General features: G+C 43.1%; 1 protein-coding gene across 1 annotated transcript in view; it reads left to right on the top strand.

The window, feature by feature from the left end:
* Nucleotides 1-12,121: 12,121 nt before the first annotated feature.
* Nucleotides 12,122-14,263, top strand: part of SIRT1 (sirtuin 1) — a 28,543-nt gene continuing 26,401 nt past the window's right edge. The window contains exons 1-2 of the mRNA XM_040242241.1: nt 12,122-12,540; nt 13,822-13,938. Coding sequence (XP_040098175.1) covers nt 12,180-12,540; nt 13,822-13,938 — 478 coding nt within the window. The 5' untranslated portion in view covers nt 12,122-12,179. The remainder of the gene's footprint in view (nt 12,541-13,821; nt 13,939-14,263) is intronic.

Below are 14,263 nucleotides of genomic sequence, written 5' to 3'. Positions count from 1 at the left end.
TCACCTATCTTCACCTCTGTTAGCTGTTCTGGACTTTTAACGTGTTCCTTCAACTAGGACATACTCTTCTGCCATCTCATTTTGTCTAATTTTCTGTGATTGTAGTTTCTGTTCCATAGGCTGCAGGGTTCCATAGGCTGCAGTTCTTGCTTCTGCTGTCTTCCACTTGGTGGATGAGGCTGGTGGTGAGGCTTGTGCAGGCTTCCTGGTGGGAGGGACTTTTCCCTGACCTCTGATGGGTAGAGCTAGCTCTTGTCCCTCCAGTGGGTGGAGCCATGTCAACGGTGTGTTTAGCGGACAGCTGTGTGCCCAGGAAGACTCTAAACAGTCCATCTGCTGATGGGTAGGGCTGTCTTTCACCTGAGGAATTCCAGCACTGGGGCCCATATACTGCTGAGTGGGGCCAGATCCTTTCAAGAAAATGGCAGCATGGCAGCCTCCAGGAGATCTCATGCCAATGAGCACTCCTCAGAACTACCACCACCAGTGTCTTTGTCCCCACAGTGAGCCACAGCTGTCCCCAACTTCACCTCCACCAGAGACTCTCCACTACTAGCAAGTAGGTCTGACTCAATTCTTACGAGGTCACTGCTTTTTTCCCTGGGTTCTGGTGTACACAAGACCTTGCATGTACCCTCCAAGAGTAGAAATTCTGTTTCCCCCAGTCATGTGGAATTCTTGTGATCAAACCCTGTTGGACTTCAAAACCAGATTCTCTGGGGGCTCCTCTTCCTTTGGACCTTTAGACTGGGGATCCCGACATGGGCTCAGAACTTTGACTTCGATGGGAAAACTTCTGTGGTATAATTATTTTCCAGTTTGTAGGTTACCCACCCAGCAGGTATGAGATTTGACTTTATTGTGACTGCACCCCTCCTACCATCATGTTGTGGCTTCTTTGTCCTTGGATGTAGGGTGTCTTTTTGGTATATTTCAGCCTTTTCTTCTTTTTTGTCAATGGTTGTTAAGCAATTAGTTGTGATTTTGGTGTTTTCATGAAAGGAAGTGAGCTCATACTCTGCCATCTTGTCTCCATTTCCCTTGTAGCCTTTCTTTTAAAAATTGGCTGCTCTGAGTCTTAGTTGTGGCATGTGGGGTCTGGTTCCCTGACCAGGTATTGAACCTGTGCCCCTTGTATTGGGAGTGTGGAGTCTTAACCACTGGATTACCAGGGAAATCCCTCCTTTATAGCCTTTTAAAGTTTACCTGTAATAGATTTTCAGTTGGTAGATGATGATTCAGTTTCCCACATGTTGCTTTGACACCATTCTGTGGTTCAGTATATGTCAGATACATATGTGCAGTGTTCCAAATGGATCACTGAGAGAATTTTTTTGACTCATTAGCTTATTCCAGATGGTAATTGGAACTACTGAAATGGATTCTAAAGTGACTGTTGACAGCTATATATTTATTATCATTTTGTTACTTGTTTTTTATAGTTCTCTGTTCTTTTCTTATTCTCTTGGTTTTATTTCTTATGGTTTGGTGATTTTCTTTAGTAGTATGCTTGTTCCTTTCATTCTAGTTTTTGTGTATTTATTGTGGGTCTTTTATTTATTTTTTTTTAACCACACCATGTGGCTTGTGGCTTAGTTAGTTCCCCAACCAGGGATTGAACATGGGCCCTTGACAATGAAAGCATGGAGTCCTTACCAACGAACCACCAGGGAATTTCCTCTATTGTAGGATTTTCCTTTGTGGTTACCATGAGGTTCATGTATGTTATCCTGTAACCATATATCTACTTGTTTTAAATTAGTAGTCACTTAATTTCAAACACACTGTAAAAGATCTATATTTTTTTACTCCCCTCCTCCATGTTTTGTGTTTTTGATGTCATATTTTACATCTTCATGTCTGTCCCTTATCTACTGTAGTTACAGTTGATTAAAATTTTTTTTTGTTTTAATATTGGTACTAGCTTATTTAAGTGGTTGATCCTCAGCCTTTACTATATATTTGCCTTTACTATTGGGATTCTTCCTTTCCAATAGATTATTAGTCGTTGTAGCCTTTTCTTTTCCACTTTTAAACATTTCTTTTTGAGTTCATTTAGTATTGGTGAACTCTTAGTTTTTGCATTTCAGAGAAGTTCTTTATCTCTCCTTCAGTTGTAACTGATACTCCTGCATGGTAAAGTTGTAGCTTTTTCCCTTTCAGCACTTTAAATAAAATCATGCCACTCACTTCTGGCCTGCAAAGTTTCTGCAGGGGAATCAGCTGATAAACTAATGGGGTTCTGTTATACATGATTCTTTGTTCTTTTCTTTCTGTGTTTACAATTCCTTTCTCTTTAACTTGTGCCATTTTAAATTATGATATGCCTCGGTATGGGTCTGTTTGGGTTCATCTTGTTTGAGAGCCCTCTGCCTCCTGCATCTGGATATCTGTTTCCTTCTTTAAGTTCTGGAAGCTTTTAACTATAATTTCATCAAATACATCATCTGGGACCCCCTATAATGTGAATGTTGATATGTTCAATGTTGTTCTTTTTTTTTGACCACACAGCACATGGCATGTGGGATCTTTTTTTCCAGACCAGGGATCCAACCCTTGCCCCTGCATTGAAAGTGAAGGGTCTTAACCAATGGACCACCATGGAAGACCCTGTTTGACGTTGTTCTGGAGGTCCCTTTAACTAGTCTCATTTTTCATTTTGCTGTTCTGAGTGGGTAAGTTCCTTCATAAGTGTGCTTTCACATCACTAGTGCCTTCTTCTGTATCACCTACTTTGCTCTTAATTCCTTTTTATTTCATTTATTGTGTTCTTCAGTTCTGATTGGTTCTTTTTTATATTTTCTAGTTCCTTTTCAAAATTCTCACTGTGTTTATCCACTCTTCCCTATTGAGTTAGCTCTATTATTGCTAATGCTTTGAACTCCCTATCTGGTAAATTACTTACCTCTATTTCATTAGTTGTTTTTTCCAGGGTTTTTCTCTCATTTTTCATTTGAAAGAAATTCCCCTGCCTCCTCATTTCTCTTACCTTACCTGTGAAATTAAGTGAAACAGTTACTTATCCTGGTCTTGAAAGAGTGTCCTTGTGTGAGAGCATACCTCTACAATGTGCCTGTGCTCAGTAGCTTTGTCGGGAGAATATATCTAACATGAGCATGAGTCATGTCTTCCTCCATGGTGTCCTAGCAGCTATCATCTTCGTGGTAGGTGGGACTAGAGATGGTAGGTGGGGCTAGAGCAAGGGCAAGGTGTTTGCTGGCGTTCCTCCTCTGCGCAGTGGCCAGCACCAGCCTACTGGGGGGTGGGAGTAAGGCTCAAGTTGCTGGAGTAACATGTTTGAATACATGTTTGTTTTTTCCCTTCTAAATGTGTGCTCTCCCCACTCCCAACACTGATACTCTTACCCCAGAAGGAAGCAGTGCTGGAGCAAGAGGGACTGAGTAGGTGCTTGGCTTGGGTTGGAAAAAAGCTAGGGTGGTCCTGGCACCAGGCAGAGTTCTAGACCATTGCTGAACTGCTGCCACCACAAGTGCTAGCGATGTCTGCCCTCACCGGGCTCAGGTTCTCCTTAGGCCTGAGCCAGCTCTGTGCCCTACAACTGCATGCTCTTCTTGTCTGTGGCAGTCTTTGTCCTGGAGTAGAGCTGTATTGTGGAACCAGTGGGGCTGGAGCTGCCACTCGACTCAGCCTAGGTCAAGTGCTATCAGTTGCAGGAAACAGGCCAGTGTCCCAGGCAGTTTCAATCTGTTCTCTGTCTTATTTCAGGAGTAAACAAGTGTGTGCACACTCTTCACGAGCAGAGTCTAGGTTTCTTACAGCACTATTGTAGTCCCATTTGTTTTTTAACCAGCTAAGGAGATTCAGTCCAACCAGTATCATACCCCAGGGTAGGGTGTCCAGTATTTGGTTCAAACTTCTTACTCCCCAGGGAGGAACTCTGTGTAGATATAATTCCCCTCCTCTTCCGTGTCCGCTCCAAGAGTGCAGGTCCCAACCTGATTGTTTTTTCTCCCATTCATCCAATTCTGCATGGATCTTTCTTACAGCTTTGGTTTTACAGGGGTCTTTCTGTCTGCCTCCAGTTTGATTTTAGTGAGAATTGCTCCATATACAGATATATTTTTTATGTATTCGTGGAGGGAGGTAAACTCCACGTCCTCCTACTCTCATGTTTGTCTCCTCCTACTTTACATTTCAGCGAACTAAAATGGACTAGAATGGGTGAATTTAACTCAGACAAACATTATATCTACTACTGTAGGCAGGAATCCCTTAGAAGAAATGGAGTAGCCATCATAGTCCACAAAAGAGTCTGAAATGCAGTACTTGGATGCAGTCTCCAAAAGGACAGAATGATCTCTGTTCGTTTCCAAGGCAAACCATTCAATATCATGGTAATCCAAGTCTATCTTCTGACCAGTAATGCTGAAGAAGCTGAAGTTGAACAGTTCTATGAAGACCTACAAGACCTTCTGGAACTAACACCCCAAAAGATGTCCATTTCATTATAGGGGACTGAATGCAAAAGTAGGAAGTCAAGAAACACCTGGAGTAACAGGCAAATTTGGCCTTGGAGTACAGAATGAAGCAGGGCAAAGGCTCACAGAGTTTTGCCAAGAGAACGCACTGGTCATAGCAAACACCCTCTTCCAACAACACAAGAGAAGACCCTCACATGGACATCACCAGATGGTCAATACCGAAATCAGATTGATTATATTCTTTGCAGCCAAACAAGACTGGGAGCTGACTGTGGCTCAATCATGAACTCCTTATTGCCAAATTCAGACTTAAATTGAAGAAAATAGGGAAAACCACTAGACCATTCAGGTATGACCTAAATCAAATCCCTCATGATTATACAGTGGAAGTGAGAAATAGATTTAAGGGACTAGATCTGATAGGCAAGAGTGCCTGATGAACCATGGATGGAGGTCTGTGACATTGTACAGGAGACAGGTATCAAGACCATCCCCAAGAAAAAGAAATGCAAAAATGCAAAATGGCTGTCTGAGGAGGCCTTACAAATAGCTGTGAAAAGAAGAGAAGCAAAAAGCAAAGGAGAAAAGGGAAGATATTCCCATCTGAATGCAGAGTTCCAAAGAATGGCAAGGAGAGATAAGAAAGCCTTCCTCAGCAATCGGTGCAAAGAAATACAGGAAAATAATAGAATGGGAAAGACTAGAGGTCCCTTTAAGAAAATTAGAGATACCAAGGGAACATTTCATGCACAGATGGGCTCAATAAAGGATAGAAATGGTATGGACCTAACAGAAGCAGAAGCTATTAAGAAGAGGTGGCAAGAATACACAGAAGAACTGTACAAAAAAGATCTTCATGACCCAGATAATCATGATGATGTGGTCACTCACCTAGAGCCAGACATCCTGGAGTGTGAAGTCAAGTGGGCCTTAGAAAGCATCACTATGAACAAAGCTAGTGGAGGTGATGGAATTCGAGTTGAGCTATTTCAAATCTTAAAAGATGATGGTGTGAAAGTGCTGCACTCAATATCCCATCAAATTTGGAAAACTCAGCAGTGGTCACAGGACTGGAAAAGGTCAATTTTCATTCCAATCCCAAGAAAGGCAATGCCAAAGAATGCTCAAACTACTGAACAATTGCACTCATCTCACACGCTAGCAAAATAATGCTCAAAATTCTCCAAGCAGGCTTCAGCAGTATGTGAACGGTGACTTCCAGATGTTTAAGCTGGATTTAGAAAAGGCAGAGGACCCAGAGATCAAATTGCCAACATCACTGGATCATCGAGAAAGCAAGAGAATTCCAGAAAAAAAAAACTATTTCTGCTTTATTGACTATGCCAAAGCCTTTGACTGTGTGGATCACAATAAACTGTGGAAAATGCTTAAAGAGATGGGAATACCAGACCACCTAACCTGCCTCTTGAAAAATCTGTATGCAGGTCAGTAAGCAACAGTTAAAACTGGACATGGAACAACAGACTGGTTCCAAATAGGAAAAGGAGTACATCAAGGCTGTATATTGTCACCCTGCTTATTTAACTTATATGCAGAGTACATCATGAGAAATGCTGGACTGGAAGAAACACAAGCCGGAATCAAGATTGCTGAGAGAAATATAAATAACCTCAGATATGCAGATGACACCGCCCTTATGGCAGAAAGTGAAAAACTAAAGAGGCTCTTGATGAAAGTGAAACAGAAGAGTGAAAAAGTTGGCTTAAAGCTCAACATTCAGAAAACGAAGATCATGGCATCTGGTCCCATCACTTCATGGCAAATAGGTGGGGAAACAGTGGAAACCATGGCTGACTTTATTTTGGGGGGCTCCAAAATCACTGCAGATGGTGACTGCAGCCATGAAATTAAAAGACACTTACTCAAAAAAAAAAAAACCAAAAAAAAAAAAAAGACGCTTACTCCTTGGAAAGAAAGTTATGACCACCCTAGACAGCATATTAAAAAGCAGAGACATTACTTTGCTATCAAAGGTCTGTCTAGTCATGGCTATGGTTTTTCCAGTAGTCATGTATGGATGTGAGAGTTGAACTATAAAGAAAGCAGAGTGCCGAAGAACTGATGCTTTTGAACTGTGGTACTGGATAAGACTCTTGAGAGTCCCTTGGGTTGCAAGGAGATTCAACCACTCCATCCTAAAGGAGATTAGTCCTAGGTGTTCACTGGAAGGACTGATGTTGAAGCTGAAGCTCCAATACTTTGGCCACCTGATGCAAAGAACTGATTCATTTGAAAAGCCCCTGATGCTAGGAAAGATTGAGGGCAGGAGGAGAGTGGGATGACAGAGAATGAGATGGTTGGATGGCATCACTGACTCAATGCATATGGTTTGGGTAAACTCCAGGAGTTGGTGATGGACAGGGAGGCCTGGTGTGCTGAAGTCCATGGGGTTGCAAAGAGTCAGACACAACAGAGCGACTGAACTGAACTTTACATTTCAATGCTGATCATTGCCTTCTTGCCATCAATTCCATTCTGTCACCCCAAATGATACAGTTTCTCAGGCTTCCTTGTATGTAGGCACATGACAATAGGCCAGAACTGTGCACTAGTGACATTATGGCTGGATAATTCTTTGTTGTGAGGGATTGTCCTCTGCTGTGTAGAATGTTGAAAAGTATCACTGGCGTCTATTTGCTGAATGTCACTAGTACATTCTCCCTCAGAGCTGTGACAACCAAAAATGTCTCCAGTTGTCAAATATCCCCTGGAGGAAAGGGGGTCAAAAGCATTTCAGAACCTTCATACTAAATCATCATATTGTTGTTGGAAGCCAGGCTACATTACCGAACTGTTTATTTGATTTGGTTTGGAAGTCCAACACAGCTTCCCAAGTGGTGTTTCATAAGGTGCACAGTGCTAAATTCTTTAGGGAAGTATAATAGCTAGGTTATAACTCAATCAAAAGACAAAAGAAGATGCTGTGAGAGAATAACATCTGCTAAACTTTTGGTTATAGGTAGGAAATTTAAAAAGAAGTCATGTAAGACAAGAAAGTCAGCCAACTGTAAGTCAGGCCTTAGAGTGGGATGGGCTTTTTGCAGCCACCAGAACCCAGAGTCTACAACCCTCAGGTTGTAGTTTCAAAAAATGGTTACTCTTTTGCTTTTAAATTATATATTTTTTAAAATGTTCATTCTAAAAACATAATATTTCGGCAAGAAATATTTATCGAGGTGTCCTCAACCCTGCCAATGCCAATAATTTCCACCCCCAATCCATCAAGGATGTTAAAATGTTGGCATTGTGATATGTACATTTCCATACTTTCCCCAAGTCTCTACAGCGATACTTATATACAGGTTTCTATATAGTTGTTATATTTGTTGTTTATTTGCTAAGTCATGTCCAACTCTTTTGCAACCCCATGGACTGTAGCCTGCCAGAATCCTCCATCTGTGGAATTTTCCAGGCAAGAATACTGGAGTGAGTTGCCATTTCCTTGTCCTTGGGAGCTTCCTGACCAAGAATCAAACCCATGTCTCCTGCTTGGCAGGCAAATTCTTTACCACTAAGCCACCAGGGAAGCCCAGGTATTATATAGGGGTTTTTAAATAATAAAAGGTATACTTATTAAATAATAAAAGTGGATCATAATATGCACATTTTTGTGCAACTTACTTTTGTTATTCCCAGTGTATCAGATAAACATTCCTCAAGAACAATCATTACAGATTTTTTTTAAGGGTTTCATAACATGCCACAGTATGTATACATCATAATTTGATCAACAGTTTCCTAATGAAGACATCTGGATGCGTTTCTGGACTTTTTTCCCAACAACATGAATGCCACAATAAATATTCTTTTATTCATAGCCTTAGATATTCACACCAAAAATATATATAAATGAAAGCTAAGGACTACTAGGATGAAAAAACAAGTTAAAAATCGTCAAAATCTTCTTAGTAATTAGTGTCTAAAGTCTATGACGGCCTTTAGTATGATATGTTTTGTTTTTCTCTCCTGTTCTAAGCACAGAAGTCCTAACACACTTGTAGTCTCCTGAGTGACAGGAGCGTCTTTTATAAGAAGGCTCTTCCAGCACTCCTGAGTTTATGCTAATGCAGTAGCATAAAGTAGGTCTTAGGGCGGGACCCCCAAGATAGCTTTGAGATGGGGTTGGTCACCAGAAGGACCAAGTAACTAGAGAGTGGGAACTTTTCAGCTCTACTCCTGACCTCCAGAGTGAGGGGCAGGGTGTGCTGGAAACTTTAAATTCTATAAAAACTCTTGAACAAGAAGTGTCAGATGGCTTCCAAGTTGGTGAACACAGTGAAGCGCAGGGAGGGTGATGCACCCCAACTCCACATGGACTTTGCTCAGGATCTTTGTGGACTTTGCCCTCTGTATCTCTTTATCTGGCTGTTCATATGTCTCTTTTTTAAGGATACAAAAGTTAATGCTTTCTTTGTAGATATAAGTAATGTGTCTTATTGAGTTCTGTGAGCCACCTGAGAAAAATTATTGAACTTTAGGAGAGCTTCACAGGAACTCCAAATTCAAAGTCCGTTGGTCAGAAATCTATGAGGACTGGGACTTGCGACTGGCAGCTGAACTGGGGACAGCCCTGTGAGACTGAGACCTTCACCAGCTCCCAGTATTTAATGTCAAAAATGATTTGAATTGCTGAATACCCAGTTATTGTCTGAAGAATCAGAGATTTGGTTGTTGGTGTTGGGAAACACCACGTAGGCCAGTACACCACGCTCATCTTCTTGAACAAGATACCAGAAATCTCAGGATTTACTAATGTTCTCATGTGAACTGTGCTGGCTACAAACTGAATTTCCTTGCCCTTTTTTTTTTAAAGCACCCTTGCTGCCTATCCCTATTTTTCCCCTTTTATTTTTAAAAAATATTTATTTATTTGACTGCACTAGGTCTTATTTGCACATGTGGGATCTGGTTCCCAGACTAGGGATCAAACCTGGGCCCCCTGCATTGGGAGGTTGGAGTCTTAGCTACTGGACCACAAGGGAAGTCCCTGCCCATCACCTTCATTCAACAATTCTTTTCCTATGTGGCAGGTTTCCTTTAGATTCTTCATTTAGTCTGTTGTTCAAGAAATATATGTGCTAGCTCTCTACTGGTACAGAGGTGAGCCAGATAAAGTCCCTGCTGTAGTCGGGGGAGACAGTCAATAAAACACATAGAGAAAAATAAGTTAACAAATAAAATAGGGGAATGTGCTTTCTAATATACTGAATAAGGAGTAGAGAGGACTTGTTCTAGGAAAGGAGGCACAGGAAAAAAGTATGACAAATACGTGGCAGCATGTATATATTTATTTCAAGTGATTCCAGGGTTATTTTATACATATATATAAGCTAATGCATACATCTGGTCTCACTTCCACACCCTTTTTAAAAACAAAAAACAAAAAAAAACAAATGGCACTATCCTACACACACTGTTTTACATCTTGCCCAATGCAGTTTGGAGATCATTCCATATGAGAATGTAAAGAGCTTTCCTCATTTTTAAAAAGTAGCTTTGTAATATGAAAAGTACTATTTAGAGAATAGTAATGCCAAAAATACTAACAAGAAGCTCAACACTAGAGTCATAGGAGATCTAAAAAACTGAATGTGAATTTCCAGCTTTAAGAACAAAGAATGAGCTGAATTTCATGCAAGTAATTTTCAACTACTGGTAAGGCCAGAAGAGATGAGAGTTTGTTTTGTTTTGTAATACAACTTCTGTCTCTCGTTTATCCTACTGGCCAGGTCTGTGTCATCAGGGCACAAGTAATCACAGTGATCACACAGTATTTCATGAACACCATCAAGTGTCTTTGAGGTACAACATATACAAATGAATGAAGTAATAAGATGTTCATAAGCTTACGTATGACTTTTTTTTTAAATCTGAAAGTTCTGTTCATATTTTGATAGAATATTGACTCTTAACATTTTAACATAGTTGAGAAGCAATTTGAAATATTTTGTGAGATAAGATAAGCTGGGGAGAGAATAGGATCAAGTATGAGACCCAGGAAGGGTGAGATGTCTACCTAATTAAGCACTAGGAGTGTAGGAGGGAAGAAAAGACCACAGGATTTGTTCACAGACTGATTACGGGGCATCAATCTGAAGGAATGCTTCAGTGATTTCAAGCCTTTTAGGATGAAAGAGATCATCACTTTCAGAAATGAAACAACCAGCTGTAAGGAGAGATTTTCAGTTTAACTCGAGGTACAAAGACTTTTGGGTTTAGATGGGACCTTCCAGTTACATTTTCAAAATTAGAACTTTTTTTTTTAAGGATGAAACACCTTAAGTTGCTTTCTTAAGTTCAAACAGTAATTGTCACTGTATAGACAGGACCCACTTAAAGCTTACGGACTGATAAACTATAAACCCACTACCCCTTAAGAGCGTAGAAGTGCTATGTTTCAGAAACAGATGCCTACAAAGTTAGGCTCTGGATCTGCCATGTATCATACGGGTTCTTAGTTAAGGATAGATGTGGAGTGAGAGTCCTAAAATTTCAGGAAAAGTGAACAGAAGAGGGACTTCAAGTAGGCAAGGAATTAATGTTTTGGGCTACTATGTACACCTTTCACTTTACATCTGGCTATCTTTAATTCTCATCACAACCCTAAAAAATACTTATTAACCATTTTACAGATGAAGATCTTGGGTTCAGAAAAGCTAAACTTCTCACACTAGAAGGATCTCAAATTCTTACCCAAATCTACATGTTTGTAGCAGCCAAGTCGTGCTCAGCCCAGTTATCTTCATACCACTCCACTTGAGCCGATATACTCATTTTATGAAACCTATACGAGGGAAATCACACATTTGGGGCCAAGCTGGGACTACAAAGCAGGTAGGCTGATCATCCCTCCGCCTCCAAGGTCTCTGCAGGGCACGCACATGCCTTTAAGGGACAATCTACACCGCACTACAAGGGATGGAGAGAGGAAGAAACTGCAATAATCTAAAGACAAAAGCAAAGAGAAAAAGGGAGCCAAAGAGAAGCTGTGCGAATGGGGTGTGGAGGTTGACAAGTGAACCGTGCTTTTGCCTCTATTTCTCGTGTGGCTCAGCTGGTAAATAATCCGCCTGCAGTGCGCGAGACCTAGGTTCGACCCCTGGGTTGGGAAGATCACCTGGAGAAGGGAAAGACTACTCACTCCAGTGTTCTGGCCTAGAGAGTTCCATGGACCGTATAGTCCACGGGGTAACAGAGAGGCGGACAGGGCTGAGCGAATTTCACTTCACTTGTCCGTTAACAAACTGACTGATTACTTAGCACATTTCGGGAAGTTTAGCCTTAAGGCCGTTCAGGAACTTAGTATTAACCCTTAGCATAAGTCAAGAAAAGACAAAGGCAGTCGAGCAAGGCGTGCTCTTCACGCAGAAGTGGAAACTCGCGGCGCGAACCAAAACTTGAACCACCCCGCGGGCACTGTTAAGGACTCTGAAACACAAGTTTGGCTGCGAGACGCGCCGGCCTCCAAGGGGTGGGGCCGCAGCACCCAAGGCGGGGTTTCCTCCAGGCCCACGCCGCCTCCGCCTGCCACGTGACCCGCGGTGTTGTGGTCCGGCCCGCGTGGGTGGCGGGAGCGGCGGGAGGGCGGGGGCGAGGAGCGGCGCGTCACGTGACGGGGTTTAAATCTCCCGCAGCCGGAGCCGCGGGGGCGCCAGTGCCGCGAGTCGAGCGGGAGCAGAAGAGGCGAGGGAGGAGGGCCAGAGAGGCGGTTGAAAGATGGCGGACGAGGCGGCGCTCGCCCTTCAGCCCGGCGGCTCCCCCTCGGCTGAGAGGGAGGCCCCGTCGCCGCCTGCTGGGGAGCCGCTCCGCAAGAGGCCGCGAAGAGACGGCCCCGGCGTCGGGCGGAGCCCAGGCGAGCCCGGTGGGACGGCCCCCGAGCGGGAACTGCCGGCGGCGGCCGGCGGCTGCCCGGCAGCGGCGGCGGCGCTGTGGCGGGAGGCCCAGGCGGCGGCCGGAGAAGGAGACAATGGGCCGGGCTTACAGGGCCTGTCGCGGGAGGCGCCACCGGCCGACGACTTCTACGACGACGACGACGAGGGCGAGGAGGAGGAAGAGGCGGCGGCTATTGGGTACCGAGGTGCGCAGGGCGCGGGCGGCCGGGACTGCGCACCCCCCCTCCTCCTCCCGGGGCCCCTCCTGGTGTCGGGCGGTGGAGTCTCGGGCGGGTTGGGAGCTCGGGCCTGGCTCTGCGCCTTCCCCCTGCCGACCTGGGCCTTCTTCAGCTGCGCGCCTGCGGGGCTGAGGGCCGGGCTGCAGGAGCGGCCCGCCGACTCGCTCCCTCCCTTGCTCTGTACCACCCCCACCTTCCTCCCCGCGGCCCGCCCCAGCGGCCTCGCGTTTTGCGCAGCCGCGGGGCGGGCTACCCTCGCTGTCGGTTTTAAAATAAGTTTCTCTCCCCTCCTACTCCTTCAGTGTATTGCTTTTGCTAAATGTTCTTCGCTTCTCCGCCTCTCCCCGTCCCGCACACTTGAAACTGCAACTTTTTGACTGTCCCTTGCGCCAGCCTTGGCCATTGCCTACGAAATTTGTTGGGGTTTTTTGGAGGGCCTTTATTTTCAAACTTGTTTTAAATTTTAAAGAGCATAGGTGTTTGTAAAGACAGTACCCTTCTGTGGTGCAATTAATAGTGGGCATAGGAGAGTAATAGTTTTTTAGACTACTTTGCCGTGAATAGTGTTTTTCCTCTAACCGTGTTCTTATAGTGGTTTTTACATTAACTGTCTTCGTGTGTGTATATGTAACCCTGAAACACGAATTGACATTTTTCTGACATGCTAAAGTAGATGTGATAGTTGTGTGTCTCATCATCCTTCAGTGTTTTTATCTAGATGGATATGCCTCTCCATTATTTGTACGAATAAATCCAACCAGTGGACCATTTGACTATATGTAAAGATAACGTGTGCATTAGGGACTGGATTAGAAAAACGACACTTGTTTTCAGGAAACATAGTTTAATAAAGGAAACGAATAATGCAAAGGTACCTTTGTAGATTTAGCGTTATATAAGAGAAGTGCAAGTTGCCATAGCTGTGTTTGCATGACTTTTGGGGTAAATTTTTATTTGGTAAGTTTTATGAACCACTATTTGTGATCGATAAATTCAGTCAAGGTTGCTACTTTTTGTGTTTTGATTAAGTAGACTTATTTCTAGATTTTGATGAAACTTAACTTCTGAGCAGAATCCCTAAAGAGGATATACTGTTCCTGTGAACGGTGTGAGTTGATCCAGTAGACATTTTTTACGCTTGAGTGCTTTATTCATTGGAAATTGTTGCATCACAATAATTATAGAACTTTATAATTTTAGATGCAGATTGTTTCCACAACCTTGAGTTACCTTTGGTTTCTTCTGCAGATAACCTTTTGTTTGGTGATGAAATCATCACCAACGGTTTCCACTCGTGTGAAAGTGACGAAGATGATAGAGCCTCGCATGCGAGTTCCAGTGACTGGACTCCAAGACCTCGGATAGGTATGGTTTCACAATTTAAGAGCTGTCTTTTCTCTGGTATTTTCTTTTTATGTCGAGGAAAACTATTATTTCTTTCTTCCCTTATTGTCTTGTGATAAGGTTCTTAGGTGTTTACTGAGATTTAATGTCAGCTTAGTATTTAGGGGAAGTCTAGTGCTTTGTTCTGTTTTTGTTTGTTAAACAGCATGGGCCCATGGAAGCTGGCCTGTGTAATTTCTCAAAAACCAGGTCCTCACACTTACGGTCCTTTCCACTTGTACCCTCCATATGGAATGGTCATCCTCCAAAGTATCTTGCTTCCTCCTCCATATCTTTGTATAATTTT

This window comes from Oryx dammah, unplaced genomic scaffold, assembly GCF_014754425.2.
Source record: "Oryx dammah isolate SB20612 unplaced genomic scaffold, SCBI_Odam_1.1 HiC_scaffold_6, whole genome shotgun sequence".
In the NCBI taxonomy this organism is placed as follows: domain Eukaryota; kingdom Metazoa; phylum Chordata; class Mammalia; order Artiodactyla; family Bovidae; genus Oryx; species Oryx dammah.
Note: the sequence above shows the minus strand (reverse complement) of the source record. Positions and strands in the feature narration are given on the sequence as shown.